Source organism: Schistocerca nitens, chromosome 5, assembly GCF_023898315.1.
Source record: "Schistocerca nitens isolate TAMUIC-IGC-003100 chromosome 5, iqSchNite1.1, whole genome shotgun sequence".
In the NCBI taxonomy this organism is placed as follows: domain Eukaryota; kingdom Metazoa; phylum Arthropoda; class Insecta; order Orthoptera; family Acrididae; genus Schistocerca; species Schistocerca nitens.
Window position 1 is genome coordinate 819,361,609 of NC_064618.1, and position 20,007 is coordinate 819,381,615.

Consider the following 20,007-nt stretch of genomic DNA (forward strand, 5'->3'; position numbering starts at 1 on the left):
TTAATTAGAAAAAAAATCGTAGGCCTTAGAACGTGAATGCACCTCGTACCTGGAACAGTGTGAAATGCATCCTACATTTCCATCCTCTGTGTTGTTTACCGACGAAGCAACGTTCGGACGTGATTGAGTCTTCAACATACACAATTCGCATGTTTGGAGTGAGGATAACCCACATCACAGTTACTACCGCTCATCAAGTGCAGTTCTTCTTTAATTTTTGGGTTGGTGTTGTTGGGGACTGTTTAATTGGGCCGTATCTGCTACCTAGTTGTTGTCTCTTGGTCATAAAAAAATGGAAAAGTGTTCGTTGGTTTAATTAATTTGTCGTCAGAGAAATCTTCCTCTACCGGTTTAAATACTCATCATAGGAAAAAATGACTTTAGGGAAAAATTTTTGTTTTGATGTCGCCTACAACCTCCCAGAGTTTGTCAGTTTAAATACTTTTCACCCTGTAGAACAGACAGTTTTCAACATAAGTCATGATGGAAATATATTGTATCTAACAGCGAGAAATAGACCTGACCTCTCTGAGGATGTCCACTTCAAAACTGGTATCAGTGATCCTGACGTGGGATTGGCAACAATGATTACCAAAGTACAAAGGACAACTCAAACAAGTGAAAAGGTATGTGTGTTCAGTATAGCAGATTAAAAACCAGTTGTGTCATATCTGAATGAGGAACTATGAACCTCCAGCACAGGGCAGGGGCATGTAGAGGAACTATAGCTCAAGTTTAAAACAGTTGACCATGCACTGGATAGAAGGCAGTCACGGTGATGCAGTATTTCTTGATTTCTGAAAAGCATTTGACTCAGTACCATATCCACACTTGTTATCAAAAGTACAATTGTACAAGGTATCAAGTGGAATTTGTAACTGGATTGAGGATTTTTTTTTTGGTAGGGGGCATGGAGCAAGCTATCTTGGATGGAGAGTCATCAACAGATGTTGAAGTAACTTGGGTGTGCCCAAGGGAAATGAGTTGGGATCCTTACTGTTCGTAATGTATATGAATTACCTTGCAGACAATATTAATAGTAACCTCAGACTTTTTGCAGATGATGCAGTTATCTGTAATGAAGTACTGTCTGAAAGAGGCTGCATAAATATTCAGCCAGCTCTTGATAAGATTTCAAAGTGTTTCAAAGATTGGTAATTTACTTTAAATTTTCATAAATGTAAAATTCTGCACTTCACAAACCAAAAAAATGTAATACCCTAAGACTATAATATCAATGAACCACAACTGGAATCAGTCAACTCAAACAATTACCTGGGTGCTACAATTTGTATGGATATGAAATGGAATGAGCACACAGACTTAGTCATGAGTAAAGCAGTGGGCAGAATTCGGTTTATTGGCAGAATACTGGGGAAACGTAATCAGTCTACAAAGGAGATTGTGCCAAATCACATTTGCAACCAGTTCTAGAATACTGCTGAAATGTGTGGGACCCATACCAAACAGCGCTAACGGGTAATAACTGAACGTATACAGAGAAGGGCACCATGAATGGTCACAGGTTTGTTTGACCCATGGCAGAGTGTCACAGAGATGCTGAAGAACTGAACTGGCAGACTCTTGAAGAGAGATGTTAATCACCCTGGGGAAGCCTATTTACAAAGTTTCAAAAACCAGCTTTAATTAATGGCTCTATGAATATACTACAAACCCCCTACGTATTGCTTCCGTAGTGATTGTGTGGACAAGATTAGATTAATTACAACATGCACTGAGGCATTTAAACAATCACTCTTCCTGTGCCCCATACATGAATGGTAGGGGAGAAAACCCTAGTAACTGCTACAATGGGACATACCCTCTACCACGTACTTAACAGTGGTTTGCTGAGTACTAATGTAGATGTAGAGAGAATGGGAAAATCAGAACAAACAAAAGAATTTCAAGAAGAAAAACATCAGAGAGTACCTGTTAAATGAATTAAAATGTCAAATTATTCATAAGCATGGATGGAAGTACTCAACTGCACATAGTAGATACTTTTTTTATATGTGACTCTGAATAGCGTTGGTACCAAAATGAAAGAAAACTTTGGATTAAGCAAGAAATGCATTTGTTAATTTCTCTCTCACTGATTTTCATACTGAACATGACTCCACATGTTTTATACAATCAGTCAGCATTCTCTCCCAATGTTCTCACAGATTCTTTTAGGATTTGGCATCCCATCAAGGGCCCATTATAGATTGAAAACAAAATCAGATTACATTTGAACAGGGACACAAAGTAATCACGACCTTTTTAAAGAACTGTCTGAAGTACCTGCCAAAGCTGATTCAGCCTAACTCAGTACAGCAGGCTTGGGATTTGAACCCAGCTTCTTTTCAATACAAGCCCTGAATATAGTCTGATGTTCTATTTGAGATGGAATCGGACTACTAGGTATCCTACCACTCATGCAAGAACATCTGAATCAAAACAAACAAACAAATAACTTTAAAAACACCACTGAACAGCCAGCATTCCACAGTGTAGTGGGTTTCTGCTCCAGGAGAATTTCAATCAATTTTCAAGAACAAATTGGATTACTAGGTGTAAAAAGAAGAGACAGAAAAATAGTGATAAATCATAAAAATGCACTAACTTCAAACTGTCCCTTGTTAGTATTGCATTAACAATTGAAGTCTATCAAACTCAAAAGTGCTAATATCCAACTGATAGTAAAAGGGGTTCCTTATTTCCCAGGGCCTATCTGTCACACAACAAGCAAAAGAATGTCAAGAAGGAAAAGGCAGACAAGACCCGTTAACTGAATTGAAATGTCAAATTGTTCATAAGCATGGATGGAAGTACTCAACTGCACATTGCAGATATATTCTTTATATGTGGCTCTGTATTGTTTTGGTACACTGATGAGCCAAAATATTGTGACCACCTGCTCTATAACATGTTGGCCCATCTTTGGAACACAATACATCACCAATTCTGCATATCATGGATTCAACAGTTTGTCGGTAGGTTTGTGGAGGTATGTTGCGCCAGATGTCCATTCACATGTCATGTAATTTCCTTAAACACCAGTCCGCTGATTTGTGAATGCAGTGATGGCACTTGATAGCGACCAAAATGGGTTACTTGATTAAAATCAAGTGAATTTTGTGGCCAAGACATCAATGTGAGTACACTATAATGCTCCTCAAACCACAGCAGCACGATGCTGGCTTTGAAACACAGACAATTGTCCTGCTGGTAGATGACATCACTGGCAGGGAAGACATCAAGCATGAAGGGGTACAAGTGATCCACAGCGACCAACGTGTCTTTTATTACTACCAGAGGTCCCACGCGAGTGCACACAATGTCTCCCACAGCATAATACTGCTCTCACCAGCCTGCATCCTTGGCACGGTGCATATTTCAAACCGCTGTTTGCATGGATGAGGGCGTTTGCAAAGATGACTATCGACCTGGTGTAGCAAAATGTGATTCATTTGGCAAGCTGACACATTTCCATTGATCCGTGGCCCAATCTTGATGATCCCGTGACCACTAGAATTGCAAATGATAATATTGTTGGGCCAATAAATGAACACATACAGTTGTCTGTTGCAGAGCCCCACGTTCAACAATGTACAATGAATGGTGTGCTCTGAAACTACTCGTGCGTGCAGCAGCATTGTGCTCTTTTGGCAGAGATGCTACAGATTGGCACCTATCCTATTTTACACAGCAGGCAAGCCTCCAAATCCCATGTTCTGTGAACAGTTGTGGGCATCCAACTACTTATCGCCCATTGAGAGTTTCACTGTCGTTCTACCATTTTCTACAGGTGCTCACTACAGCTACATATGTACATTTGACCAGCTATGCCTTTTTAGAGATATTTGTTCACAGGCTCTGCGTAATTTTAATATCACCTGTATCACAGACGCTTATGTCAGTACATTTCCCCATTTGCCGCCCTTGTTATCGCTTTAATGATTCTTCCGTATCCGTCTTTGATCCACTTATATACAAAGGGTGTTAAAAATGTTTTGCACGGTCATCTCTAATTTTTTTATTTTTTGCAGGAGGAGAATGAATTTTTTTTCGGACATACTTGGAACATTTAGCTTATGTTGGTATATAAAAGTATTTTCTTTTATTTACAGATTAGCCACAATGGACCATGAAGTAGATGTCAGATTGTGACAATGGTCGGTGATGGAGATCCTCTTCAAGAGCGGCGATGACTCTGCCACATCGACTCACAGTCAAGTTGCTCCCTGTTTATGGGGAGGACACAGTGGATTGCAAGAGTATCCAGCGGTGGTTGCAGAGGTTTAAAGCAGGTGATTTCTCTCTACTGGACAATCCAGGATGCGGTAGACCATCGACGGCAGTGAGTGATGTGAATAAAGAGACCATTGATCAAATCATCCAAAATGACAGATGTGTAACAACACATGAAATGACTTGTTTGTCATCGGATAGTGTGGTATCTCTGGTACAGCCACTAGGGTACAGAAAAATCTGTGCACGTTGGGTATCTGGCTCCACAATTAACTGGGACCGTTACTGTTTGTCATTGGATAAGCTGCGACATGCCATCAAGACCCACAGACCACAGCTTCAGGGTCAGCTCATCAGACTACACCATGACAAAGCCAAACACCATATAGCCCTTATGACACAGGAGAAAATCAGGAAAATGGGTTGGAAAATTGTTCCTTATCCTCCCTACAGTCCGGACTTGGCTCCATCTGATTTTTACCTCTTTGGTCGTCTGAAGGTCCACCTGCGCAGTAAAACATTTGATAGTAAGAAAGGCCTATATCCTGTGTCAAGCGATGGTGTAAAAGTCAATCCCCAGAATTTTGCCAAAGTGCATTTACATCATGGAAAGAATGTTGGGCCAGCTGCATCACAGCTGATGGAGGCTACATTGAGTAGGCTCAATGCACAGCTAAATGTTCCAAGTATGTTCACAAAAAATTTCATGCTCCTCCTGCAAAAAATAAAAAAAATCAGAGACAACTGTGCAAAACTTTTTAAATGCTCTTTGTACTTTCCTTATGTCACATTCCTGCAATTCCACCAGGTGACATCCAATCTCACAGAGGGTGGTGGTCATATGTTTTGGCTTATCAGTGTGATTTTTTTTTCCCTCTCTCTCTCTCTCTCTCTCTCTCTCTCTCTCTCTCTTTTCCCAATTTATGTTTTAATGGATAGGCTTCAAAATGGTAACAGAGCTTCTGAAAGTTATGCAGTTCTGTCACCCTGGATTGTGTAGATTTCAGTCAGTCAACAGTGTGTTTTGAAGTGATCCTACATTCTTGTTTCCCAAATTTATCAAAACCGCATAGAGTTCCCTTAGAGAACAAGGATATTCTTATGGATTTTAATCAAAACAATCACAGATTGGAGAAAAGTATTCAACAATGCCAGTAGTATAACAACTGATATCAAATTCCAGAGTACTTCTAATAACAATACTTCAGTGCTTGCTAGGCCAGAGAGAAGAGTACTCAAAGTAAAACACGCTCATGAAAATGAAACTAAAGGCAGAAATGCGTAAGATTTGGGAGGGCAGAGGAGTAGTAATAATAATAATAATAATAATAAATAAAAATATATAGTTCTTTAAAATGGAAGCAAGTGCTTCTAAAAAGAAGAAAGGGGGCTTATGAAGAAAGAAAGTAAGGATAGACAGTTGTGAAGCAGAAGAGAAAAGATAAATACTTACGTACTGGTGTAAATTGAGAGCAGGTGGACTGCAAGGGCAATTTACACAGTGAAGAAGTGAAGAGCCTGTTCTGTTAATAGAGTTCACAGTGCTTTGAAGAGAGATACAAATTGTATGAGCAGTGAAGCAACTACCACAGTCACTGCAGAAATGTTCTACAACATGTCTCAAAACATGCCACACATTTGCCAGTGTCGCAGTTTGTCTTTATATATTAACTCTTAGTTAATAAATTGGTAGCTTTCAAATATGAAGTCATGTTGCAGACATATAGCTTAACAGAGTAGTGTTGCCACAAAACTTGGTGAAAAGTATACATGTGGATTACTCTCTACCATACAGCCCTTATACTTCATTGTCTATTATTTAAGAACACAAAAGTAACAAGGTAGGAAAAATAAGAAAGATCATGTAATTGAAAAAATATTGAGGAATATGGAAGAGAAGGGAATGGAAAAATACAGAAGCGGGTAGGTGCATGGTGGATAATTTATAAATGGCTGAATAAAGAACAAAGACAGGGAAAGGACAAAGCTAAACAGAACCGCTTGAAGGAAAAATGCAAGAAAATTTGCTAAAAAAACTGATGGCAAGTTTAAATGTTAATAAGTTCTGCAGCACTTGCAGATAGATGCTGTAGTTCAGTGGAACTAACAACAAGTAACTTCTGCGTGAAGCTATTAATCCTTGAGCAGGCATACCTATTTTAGAGTGTGCCAACTGCAAATAACATTGTCTTTCACCATTCCACTGTTGTTTTACAATTGGATCCCATACCTATTCCTTCGTCACTGCTTCAGCTAACGCAATGGTACACTCTGTTGTCATACATCCGAGTGAGCAGTAGTAATATGAAATAATAATGGGCTAGCTGAGAAAAAATTTACAATTTGTGCAAGCAAATGATCCAGATTCTGAGCTAGCAGCACAATCCTACAATGAGGCAATTGTCTAGGAGTTAATTAGCAATCAGATAAGAGCTTGGCAAGAATCTGATGCAAATACACTGTATAATGATCTGAAAGGAGTCATTACTAGGGGGTGACACTTGTACACAGCAACTGAGTGATACTATGAAAGTTTATTTTATTACTGTTTAACTAAATAGAGATTTAGCTCATATAATACAAGTTTATTATATCATTGTTTTTTCATGTACAAAGTACACCTGTTTGTGTTAAGAAAACTGGTGCGCCCACTCAATGGTTAAAGGGCAACACGATGCTTGAATATGTTACAACTGATTTTTCCCTAACTTTCACCTCATACAATATGAAAATGCTGAATGGATTACCCTTGAAATTTTAACAGTGAGAGGAGTACAAGCTGCGTATACAATAGAAATCTCTTGCTTACATTACCATTAACTTTTATTTCAAGTGTCTTCAATGTGGCCAAAAGTGTTTATGGAAGAACATTTTGCAGCCTTCCACTGGGAGCCTCACAAAGCATTGAACTTCTTGTATCTTGAGCTCACACTTTGCACAATTTACTTACATTCATTCGAACAAAATTGCATTCAGGTTGGAGATAGGTGGACATCAACAGGAAACTTAGTTTGAAAAGACCCTATTTATTTATTTATTTATTTATTTATTGAATGATGGAAACAAATATATAAAGACAAAATTTGTGAACAAATGTGCATAATCACAGGCTCATGCAATCCTACATCTCCAGATCTAGTTGCCTGACATATCATCAAATGTGCAGTGAATGTCCATTATCATATCTTTGTAAGCTTGAAGGGGGTAGTCAGCAACGATACAGTGGATCGACTATAAGGAGACAACACATTCACAATTTGTAGAACTAGCCCAGCCCATACACAGTTGTGCTTTTCATAAATAAACTGTGCATCATTAATTCACAGATTTTTTTTCTCAGGAAGATTGAAATATGACATTATTAAACCCCTCAAAAAGATGGATGAATGACAAACATCAATTACTATTGACCCGTTCCACTACTGACATCAGCTTCCAAAATTTTTGACAAAGAGATGTATTCTGGAATAGTAATCCACCTGAGCATCAATAATATTATCAGTAAATCACAGTTTCGATTTCAGATGATTTTCTCAACTGAGAGTGCCATTTAAACATTCATTCACCAAATTTTACAAGTATTAAATAACAAAATAGCAATGGGTGGCATTTCCTGTAAGCTTTCTAAGGTATCTGACTGTGTGAATCACAATATTCTCCTAGGTAAACTGACGTTTTATGGAACTGATGATTCGGCCAACAAATGACTGTAATACCCAAGCAAAAGAATGCAAAAAGTTGCACTTAATAATTCAGTTTAAGCAGTGGAGGTTCTTCTGATTGGAGAGCCCACTACTGTTTCTCATATATGTAAATGATACTCCTGTCGAATATATCTGAGAAGTAGAATTACTTCTTTTTGCGGATGACACTAGTATTGTTAATCAATCCACACACACATACAGCAACAGAAGAAATGGAAAATGATGTTTTTGGAAGTATTATTGACAGGTTTTCTGCGAGTGGTCTCACTATCAATTTCTTAAAGGCACAGTTCTGCACATCTATGGATACTACAAAAATAATAAGTATGCTATCACCAAAGGCAACCTTCCCTATCTTCATAAGGCATGTTATGTATGCTGTGTATTATATTTTGGTCCATTGACTGGCACTGTATTAACATGGCAAATCCTATATCATTGTGAGATGATCCTTGGTTGGATGAATGAATAAATGAATGAATGAATGAATGAATGAATGAATAAATAAATAAATGCACTTTGAATCACTGCAAATCTTGGGGAGAAACAAATCAGTAAGCTGACGTATTTTGCATATTTTCATTTAATAGTGTTATAAGGAACAATAATCTGGGATACGCAATTACAAAACCATATGAAAAACTGGCAGTCATTACTCTACACTAAACTTGTCTTAAGCACAAAAGAAGTGCACAGTGTAGCCACCAAAATTTTTCATCGTTTACCCAATGATATAAAACATCTGACAGACAACATATGTAGTTCAATGTACCTGTCATCGATCAGTCAGTGTCTCCATTATACTGTGTGACTGGTTATCTTGGCTCCTTCTACTGATTAATCTTTTATTCAAACATGGAGAATACATAAAGAGAAATTTTAATAACTGACTTACCAACATTAGGATCTTTTGCAAGTTCTTCATATGAACCATATACAGAAGGAATTTTATGGAGGTCTGCAAAGGCCTGGGCTCTTTCAAGATCTCTGGCAGCCACAGCCACAACTTTGTGTTCTTCCTGGGAGAGAGTGCTTAAAGCAACAACAAAGTCATGACTGATTTTACCAGCACTTGCAATTCCCCATTTTGTTGCCATCTGCAAAGAATAGTTTGTAGCACAAGATACAAGATTAATATGATTAAAGATAATTTCAATTCAACAGTGGCATCATGTTCTGTTTTGTGCTTACTCCTACCATTTTACTCTAACCTACAATGTTTCCTTTGATAATGTGTGTCCTGTATGACTTCCCTGCTTAATCCCAACTAACTCCCATTAGTCAAAATTTTTCTTCTCTTTTTCCAAATGAGTTAACATGTACATGAACATTACACCAGAATTGTGCATGTTTTCATTCATAACCTTTAGGTGACTTACATATAGCAAAACAATTACTATGATGTATGGAGAAAAATACATGATGAAACGAATTAGTTTTTTGAGTAATAATGCATAAGATGTACAAGAATGAAAGTCAGGATATGAACCATATTTATAATTACAACAAAGAAACTGAACAGTGACTTGACAACAACTCATCACTAAAACAAAAAAACAGCGCTTCCACAATAGTGTAGATACAAATTTCCATTTAAGATTAATTATGTGGACTAGATTAAACAGATACCTGGCTGACCAACACTGAGGAATGCCTGCCACTTTAAAAAATTCATCTTGAAAATAGAATGAAACATGATATACATAAGGGTTACAAAGGAACAGGTGAAGAAGAAGAAGAAGAAGAAGAAGAAGAAGACGAAGGTAAGAGAACAAGAATGCAAAAGATGTTTGGAAAGTTTCTTTTCTCTTGCATACTACATGCAGGTGAGAAGGTGAAGCAAAAGAAAACTATACCATTAGACCCAGTGATATACTCTTTTTACGGGGTTAATCAATAAACTAGTCTCCCAACCAATTTCAATAACAAGCGACAAAAAATCAGTTATCCTTAATGGTAATAATAAGGGAAAGGATTAATTTGCCCCAACATTTCACTTTAGATTTTGCATTCATTGTCACACCCTTCAGAGTAAACCACAGATCAAGCAAGTGTAACAATGAGAGAATATTTGCACTCGTAATATTTGCTATATAACTTAAGAATTACTTAACTATAGGAATCTAAAATTATTCTTTTTTAACAAACATATTTTTAAGACCATAAACTATAAGGATCGATGGTTGATAAAGTCCCATAAATTTGAGCAAGGATCACCTTTTCAGTCTCAGAATGAAGTCAGTAGGTGACATTGGGGACAATTAGATGTACATTAAATGTTACACCATTAAGGACAATCACTCATTAAGAATTATAACGACAAATTAAAGAAGATTCACTTAAAGCAATTAACATCAGTAGCAAATAATTAAGTCACGTCTCAGCAAATGTATCAAAACCAAATCTTTCAGTTCTTTAACAATGTTGGATCGTGCAATACACCAGATAACCGACATAGAAGGCAAAATTTTAACAAACAGCAATTTCTCCAAACCTAGAACTATCTTAATAGTGTACAATACTCAAGTTATCCAGAACTACTCTAATTCGCCTTTCTTGGGCATAATGGCGGAGTAGATAATTAACCTCTTATTTCCCTCTCCTGGAACATTGAGCGGCAACAGACACTCTGGCAACTCTTACCCCAGCGTGACTCGGGAAAGAGGATGGCTCCACCAGGAGGAGGAAACATTTACCTGAACTGGAAAGGGAACTGGTCTGACATGAGCCACTAGGTTGGACAAAGACCAGTTTGTGATTTTTAATCATTAACTAAAGCTTGCTGGCCAGCAGACGAAAATTACAGAAGCAAAGGTAGCTTTAATTGTGCTCACAAGAATTGATAACGTCTGCAAATGAGATTCCGGCAGAACTACCGCCATAGTATCAATATGGGACTTCGGAGCTGAGGAGAGCAATCTTACTTTCAGTGACAACACCACCTTCTGGAGGTTACTGGCAGCCGCAGACGGACTTCACAGCTTTCCCAGCACATGAACGGAAACAAAAAGTTGTCCACAGATTTGTGGCCTCTTGTGTCCTCACGCCCCGGGTTTTTGGGCCCATCTAAACTTGGCGTAGAGGGACCCAGCGTCCCACTGCAGAACGGTCATCCAGGGCCAAACGCTCATCTCAACTGCCTCATCTGCCCTCGGCACAGCACACATCGCCTCCTCCCAGCGGGCACACTAGCAGCACGCTCAGAGGCTCCGTAATGCCCTCTAGGAAAGCGCGGAAACTCCAAGCAGGAGTAAACCAAGGGAAAAACAGGAACTGTGGCAAATGACACGGTTCACCCAGCTATAATTTAAGTTTCATCAGTTCATGCGTGTACCGCCTTTTGGTTACTGTATATTTTCCGTATCATCTGACAGAGAGCCACTACAGACTGTAAAGCATACCACAGCAGCTTGGGAGTGTGCACTGAGCAGGTTATAACACCTTTTACAGAGTCTCTGATTTAGATGTTTCTATGAAAACACAAAATAATATGGTCTCTCAGGTTTTCTTGGCCTGACTGATTAACAGTGAGGTTCTGGATGTTCAGCTGAGTCGCTGTAAACAACAACTCGGCTGAACACCTGGAAGTTCACTATTACACAAATAATATTTTATTAAAACTAAAGGCAGCAAAAGCCATGACCTTATCATTCTGTCCTTGTCATATCCAGACTAAAACTGCCACAGTGCTTATCAAAGTACCATCTCCTACCTACTCTCTCTCTCTCTCTCTCTCTCTCTCTCTCTCTCTCTCTCGTCGATATATGCAGTATCCTTCCAGCCAGACTCGTGGTACCACAGACAATTGAAGACAGCTAGGTGTACCGAGGGCCAACCTTCATAGCCTCCCCTCACACTGGATAGCTGCAACCGACACATGGGCTGAGACTAACACTCTGTGCAGTTGGTAATCACCACTCATCAATCAGACATTTGTTAAGAAGGGCAGGGTATTTATGGTGGCACTCCCCGTGCACTCTGCAGCAGTGTGGATGACTACGACATCATGTGTCCTGGTTTTTCCTTTGTTATCAGCTCTCCTAGTGACTTCAAACTTATGCAACTTCACCTTTCAGAGGCTCTTTCCAGCTGGCTCAACACCTGAATACATGGGCAGTCTACACTGGTCATTGAACAGGTGGTACACCTTCTGGGAGCTGCCAAGGTAGAACTTGGATGAATTTTTAGTGTCTGCAGGGATACTATCCTGGGGTGAAACCATGTGCGTCTATCAGCAATACTGAGCATTTCACCAGTAGAAGGTAAGCATGGGCCAGCCATGTATGAAGACGTTCTATTTTATGTCATGGTATGCATCCAAGGGTATATGCAGGGTGTTACAAAAAGGTACGGACAAACTTTCAGGAAACATTCCTCACACACAAATAAAGAAAAGTAGTTACGTGGACATGTGTCCGGAAACGCTTAATTTAAATTGTTAGAGATCAATTCAGTTTCGTCAGTATGTACTGTACTTCCTCGATTCACCGCCAGTTGGCCCAATTGAAGGAAGGTAATGTTGACTTCGGTGCTTGTGTTGACATGCGACTCATTGCTCTACAGTAGTAGCATCAAGCACATCAGTACGCAGCATCAACACGTTAGCGTTCATCACGAGCGTGGTTTTGCAGTCAGTGCAATGTTTACAAATGCGGAGTTGGCAGATGCCCATTTGATGTATGGATTAGTACGGGGGAATAGCCGTGGCGCGGTACGTTTGTATCGAGACAGATTTCCAGAACGAAGGTGTCCCGACAGGAAGACGTTCGAAGCAACTGATCGGCGTCTTAGGGAGCACGGAACATTCCAGCCTACAACTCACGACTGGGGAAGACCTAGAACGACGAGGACACCTGCAATGGACGAGGCAATTCTTCGTGCAGTTGACGATAACCCTAATGTCAGCATCCGAGAAGTTGCTGCTGTACAAGGTAACGTTGACAACGTCACTGTATGGAGAGTGCTACGGGAGAACCAGTGGTTTCCGTACCATGTACAGCGTGTGCAGGCACTATCAGCAGCTGATTGGCCTCCACGGGTTTACTTCTGCGAATGGTTCATCCAACAATGTGTCAATCCTCATTTCAGTGCAAATGTTCTCTTTACGGATGAGGCTTCATTCCAACGTGATCAAATTGTAAATTTTCACAATCAACATGTGTGGGCTGACAAGAATCCACACACAGTTGTGCAATCACGTCATCAACACAGATTTTCTGTGAATGTTTGGGCAGGCATTGTTGGTGATGTCTTGATTGGGCCCCATGTTCTTCCACCTACGCTCAATGGAGCATGTTATCATGATTTCATACGGGATACTCTACCTGTGCTGCTAGAACATGTGCCTTTACAAGTACAACACAACATGTGGTTCATGCACGATGGAGCTCCTGCACATTTCAGTTGAAGTGTTCGTACGCTTCCCAACAACAGATTCGGTGACCGATGGATTGGTAGAGGCGGACCAATTCCATGGCCTCCACGCTCTCCTGACCTCAACCCTCTTGACTTTCATTTATGGGGGCATTTGAAAGCTCTTGTCTACGCAACCCCAGTACCAAATGTAGAGACTCTTCGTGTTCGTATTGTGGACGGCTGTGATACAATACGCCATTCTCCAGGGCTGCATCAGCGCATCAGGGATTCCCTGCGACGGAGAGGGGATGCATGTGTCCTCGCTAATGGAGGACATTTTGAACATTTCCTGTAACAAAGTGTTTGAAGTCATGCTGGTACGTTCTGTTGCTGTGTGTTTCCATTCCATGATTAATGTGATTTGAAGAGAAGTAATAAAATGAGCTCTAACATGGAAAGTAAGCGTTTCCGGACACATGTCCACATAACATATTTTCTTTCTTTGTGTGTGAGGAATGTTTCCTGAAAGTTTGGCCGTACCTTTTTGTAATACCCTGTATAGCAATGGCTGAAATTACTGACCAAAAAGCAAGTACAGTTGCTCAAGCATTAGTAAATAACTGGTTGCTCACATTTAGCATTGCAGCACAACTAAGAAAGTCTTGATGCAATGTCCTGGACCACGTCAAGTAATGGAAATGAAGTCACACATCTGCGTTAAAATACAGATGCCAATGAACACTTTTGATTATTCACATGGGACTTATTAAATATTTTAAGGGAGCTGTCAAAGCACTGTCACAATACCAGCAGCATCTATGGTACAGAATGTGAAGCCTTGTGGAACAAAGAAAAAGCATAAGGCTGATGACCAGGGCATGTCTAAAATGCCCGAAGCCCTTAGGCCATGTCAGTACGTAAGATTTGAAAATTGTTGTTTGCCTATATTGCAATGTGCTTTTTTATTTTTCATTATTGAGGGATCAACACAACGTTTTGTACAGGGCTATTACAAATGATTGAAGCGATTTCATAAATTCACTGTAGCTCCATTCATTGACATATGGTCACGACACACTACAGATACGTAGAAAAACTCATAAAGTTTTGTTCGGCTGAAGCCGCACTTCAGGTTTCTGCCGCCAGAGCGCTCGAGAGCGCAGTGAAACAAAATGGCGACAAGAGCCGAGAAAGCGTATGTCGTGCTTGAAATGCACTCACATCAGTCAGTCATAACAGTGCAACGACACTTCAGGACGAAGTTCAACAAAGATCCACCAACTGCTAACTCCATTCGGCGATGGTATGCGCAGTTTAAAGCTTCTGGATGCCTCTGTAAGGGGAAATCAACGGGTCGGCCTGCAGTGAGCGAAGAAATGGTTGAACGCGTGCGGGAAAGTTTCACGCGTAGCCTGCGGAAGTCGACGAATAAAGCAAGCAGGGAGCTAAACGTACCACAGCTGACGGTTTGGAAAATCTAACGGAAAAGGCTAAAGCAGAAGCCTTACCGTTTACAATTGCTACAAGCCCTGACACCCGATGACAAAGTCAAATGCTTTGAATTTTCGGCGCGGTTGCAACAGCTCATGGAAGAGGATGCGTTCAGTGCAAAACTTGTTTTCAGTGATGAAGCAACATTTTTTCTTAATGGTGAAGTGAACAGACACAATGTGCGAATCTGGGTGGTAGAGAATCCTCATGCATTCGTGCAGCAAATTCGCAATTCACCAAAAGTTAACGTGTTTTGTGCAATCTAACGGTTTAAAGTTTACGGCACCTTTTTTTTCTGTGAAAAAAACGTTACAGGACACGTGTATCTGGACATGCTGGAAAATTGGCTCATGCCACAACTGGAGACCAACAGCGCCGACTTCATCTTTCAACAGGATGGTGCTCCACTGCACTTCCATCTTGATGTTCGGCATTTCTTAAACAGGAGATTGGAAAACCGATGGATCGGTCGTGGTGGAGATCATGATCAGCAATTCATGTCATGGCCTCCACGCTCTCCCGACTTAACCCAATGCGATTTCTTTCTGTGGGGTTATGTGAAAGATTCAGTGTTTAAACCTCCTCTACCAAGAAACGTGCCAGAACTGCAAGCTCGCATCAACGATGCTTTTGAACTCATTGATGTGGACATGCTGCGTCGAGTGTGGGAGGAACTTGATTATCGGCTTGATGTCTGCCGAATCACTAAAGGGGCACATATCGAACATTTGTGAATGCCTAAAAAACTTTTTGAGTTTTTGTATGTGTGCAAAGCATTGTGAAAATATCTCAAATAATAAAGTTATTGTAGAGCTGTGAAATCGTTTCAATCATTTGTAATAACCCTGTATAAAGGGTACAGTTTTTCCTGCGTACTTGCGCCTTCTGAATGGAGGGGGGATAGTGAAAAAGTTTCCTTTCTCTCAGGTCACATACCAAAATGGGTATAGGTACAGACCAAAGATGTATTAATAATTTCACAGCAAAGAGGTGATTACACTCTAATGTCATTGGAAGACCTACAGAGATGCCAGAGGGAAAGTGTTACAATCTGCCCATGTAGGATGACACGTGGTGTGCAGACATGCGAGGTCCAGTTATTTGTGGGAAAAACTGCAGCAAGTGAATGCCAAAGGGGACTGTTAATGCCATATCCACATTTCCAGAGAGTAGGACCCACTGGCCTAATCCGTTTTTTCATCAGAAAGGGTCATAGTAAACGGTTACAAACACAGGAAACCAACAGATATGAAAAGAGTGGAATTATGGGAGAGCAGAATAATAATAAACAGTACGACTTGTGACTTAGTAGTACGGCATTTCATCTACCAGCTACACACAACCACACTGAAGTGGAAACAACCTATGTTGTACCAGCCCGAGAAGCCACTAGGGGTGCTGCCTATCCAAAACTTAATCTTTCTACATAGTAACCTGAATCCAGACATTCTAAGCTCACTAGACGAACAAGTATTAATACAAAAAGGAAGAATTAAAAAAGATACAAATGTTCCAGCACATATAGGAATACCACAACAGACAACAACATAGTATCACAACTATAAGTGGGACATCTACCAGTGCTGTAGTGGTTCTGATTGTGATTTGTGTAACCTGCTTCTGTTTTAATGAAAGTCAGTGCACTGCACTGATTTACTTGTGCATCAAATATCCGTTGATTGGTTTGTAAATAAAGCTCAGACACATTAAGAGAATTAAGCGTAAACTAGTAAATGAAGTTATAAGTATATGAATAATTGTATTAGTGCATTAAAAAAACTTCCTGCAAAGATCTACGAGGGCAGTTCAATAAGTAATGCAACACTTTTTTTTTTCTGAAACAGGGGTTGTTTTATTCAGCATTGAAATACACCAGGTTATTCCCCAATCTTTTAGCTACACAACACTATTTTTCAACGTAATCTCCATTCAATGCTACGGCCTTACGCCACCTTGAAATGAGGGCCTGTATGCCTGCGCGGTACCATTCCACTGGTCGATGTTGGAGCCAACTTCGTACTGCATCAATAACTTCTTCATCATCTGCGTAGTGCGTCCCACGGATTGCGTCCTTCATTGGGCCAAACATATGGAAATCTGACGGTGCGAGATCGGGGCTGTAGGGTGCATGAGGAAGAACAGTCCACTGAAGTTTTGTGAGCTCCTCTCGGGTGCGAAGACTTGTGTGAGGTCTTGCGTTGTCATGAAGAAGGAGAAGTTCGTTCTGATTTTTGTGCCTACGAACACGCTGAAGTTGTTTCTTCAATTTCTGAAGAGTAGCACAATACACTTCAGAGTTGATCGTTTGACCATGGGGAAGGACATCGAACAGAATAACCCCTTCAGCGTCCCAGAAGACTGTAACCATGACTTTACCGGCTGAGGGTATGGCTTTAAACTTTTTCTTGGTAGGGGAGTGGGTGTGGCGCCACTCCATTGATTGCCGTTTTGTTTCAGGTTCGAAGTGATGAACCCATGTTTCATTGCCTGTAACAATCTTTGACAAGAAATTGTCACCCTCAGCCACATGACGAGCAAGCAATTCCGCACAGATGGTTCTCCTTTGCTCTTTATGGTGTTCGGTTAGACAACGAGGGACCCAGCAGGAACAAACCTTTGAATATCCCAACTGGTGAACAATTGTGACAGCACTACCAACAGAGATGTCAAGTTGAGCACTGAGTTGTTTGATGGTGATCCGTCGATCATCTCAAATGTGTTCGCACGCTCCGCCATTGCAGGAGTCACAGCTGTGCACGGCCGGCCCGCACGCGGGAGATCAGACAGTCTTGCTTGACCTTGCGGCGATGATGACACACGCTTTGCCCAACGACTCACCGTGCTTTTGTCCACTGCCAGATCACCGTAGACATTCTGCAAGCGCCTATGAATATCCGAGATGCCCTGGTTTTCCGCCAAAAGAAACTCGATCACTGCCCGTTGTTTGCAACGCACATCCGTTACAGACGCCATTTTAACAGCTCCGTACAGCGCTGCCACCTGTCGGAAGTCAATGAAACTATACGAGACGAAGCGGGAATGTTTGAAAATATTCCACAAGAAATTTCCGGTTTTTTCAACCAAAATTGGCCGAGAAAAAAAAGTGTTGCATTACTTATTGAACTGCCCTCGTACATTATCGCTTCAATACATTAACTGCTGATAATCATGTAAATTAGCAGTATGGTAATGAAAGAATAATTAAAGTTGTATAAAGTGTAACTAACGTTGCAAAATGTGTAGGATGAGATTTTTATTGGAACTCCAAACTGAAACTTTGAGACAAATCTTTTGAAGGAGGGGGTAGATGTTATGAATCAGGATTGTCTCCCCAGTGGACATTAAAAATTCATCCAAATTCTACCTTGGCAGCTGCAGGAAGCCGAATCACACATGTCAATGACTAATAGACTGCCAGCTAGGGAGAAATGCTGAGAAAGTTGCGGCAAACACAGAACTATTGCAGCCCGGGGGAATGATCTAGTGCTCAAGTCTGCAACCAACACATAATGACATCGTGGAAGACAAGAAATACCATCACAAAATAGTTGCAAAGCAGAGTGTTGTAACAAAGGCTAATAGAGCAACAATAAGTATTCAGATGCTGCGGCAGCAGAAGAGCACCTCTGAAAGGTGAAGGTGAGAAAGTCTTAAGTCATTAGGAGAGCAACAGCGATGGGAAACCAGGACACACGATGTCACAGCCATCCCCACCGCCACAGAGTGCACTGGAAGCACCAACATAAATATCCCACACGTCTTAACAAATGCCTGATTGCTCAGTGTCGATTACCCAGTGTGTAGTCTCATCCCTTGTGTCAGATGCAGCTATACAGTGACAGGGAAGGCTATTGAGGCCAACCCTCAGTACGCCTAACTGTCTCCGATTGTCTAAGAAATCACAAGCCCACTGGGAAGGACGCTGCTGCTGCCAACCGTACTGTCAACATCCGAGGGAACAATGATGGGGCACAGAGGCCAATATTACCGAGGCTGTCATCACCATGCAGACCTGATGGAGGGTTGACCTGTCTGACCTGGACACTGACCATCCACCTTCCAGGGGGCGGGTGGATGGCATTGCTGCTGCTCAATCTGTTCCTGTGGCAGACACTGGTGCTGTCAGCTCCTGTCTCCTAAACAGCAGCTAAAGGCCACCGCCTTCAAGCCAGTGAGTACTTCATGTGGACATGGGGCCTCACTACACAGTGCCACAAATTTTCAACATCAACAAGTGCACTTTGGAGAGCAATATGTAAAGCTAGAGACAGGTGGAGTCCCTGCGTCAACAGCGACCCTGCGACATAATAGCCACCACCCGATGCTTTGCTGTGCTGGCAGCACTGCAAGTCGAGCGCACGCCCGCCCTCTGCTCTTGACGATGCACTGCTCCACCAGCCCAGCTGAGGCGCAGCACTTTGGAAAACAATCCTGTATTAGTGTGTAATAAATGCGTTATTGCCAATGATGTTTTCCTAGTACTGTTTTCTTGATGCTCTTGAGCATAACTAGGTCCTCACTACTGCATCCCACTTGGCTCTCTCCTGACGACCGTAGGAGTCTCGGACTGGATCCCCGTAGCATACTAGTCAGACATGGTACCTGGCTTGGGTGATGATTTGAAAGTTTGTGCTGGTATCAGTCTGTGCGTTGGTTTCTGATACATGCAGTGGTGCAGGTTCTCATTTTTTCTCATCTATAGCACATCCAGAAAGGGTAGCTGTCAATTAAATTTAATGCTGACATAAAGTGTGTTCACATGTCTTAGGAAGTAATCAATCCATTTTTCATTATGTCTCCACGCAAATTAGTAGGGTACAGCTACACAGACGACACCTTCGTCATGTGGAGCCATGGTGAAGAATAAGTAGATCGATATGTCAGTAGAAGAAATGTCGGGCACAGCCTTTCTGCTGTACATCCCCAATGTGACAGACACAACTGGGTTAAACTGACTACAAAGATCAGAGAGTGTCTCAGATTGGTGAAGGATGATACGACATACACGCAGCATCATTAGTGTACAGCACATATGTAAAAGTCTATGTTGTAAAGACCGTATGATCCATCGAAAATGGGATTGTTGAACATAAACGGCATTTTGGGTTGGAACAAATGGAGAAACTGGCGATGGCAAAGCACACAATAAAACATCCATTTAGTAAAATTCATTTATATACAATTTCTCACTGTAGAGAAGAACTAATGTGCCCTTTTTCTC

General features: G+C 41.0%; 1 protein-coding gene across 1 annotated transcript in view; it reads right to left on the bottom strand.

The window, feature by feature from the left end:
• Positions 1-20,007, bottom strand: part of LOC126259941 (trans-1,2-dihydrobenzene-1,2-diol dehydrogenase-like) — a 111,230-nt gene that overhangs the window by 77,334 nt on the left and 13,889 nt on the right. Inside the window, exon 2 of the mRNA XM_049957037.1 lies at positions 8,836-9,037. Within this exon, the coding sequence (XP_049812994.1) occupies positions 8,836-9,037 (202 nt within the window). The remainder of the gene's footprint in view (positions 1-8,835; positions 9,038-20,007) is intronic.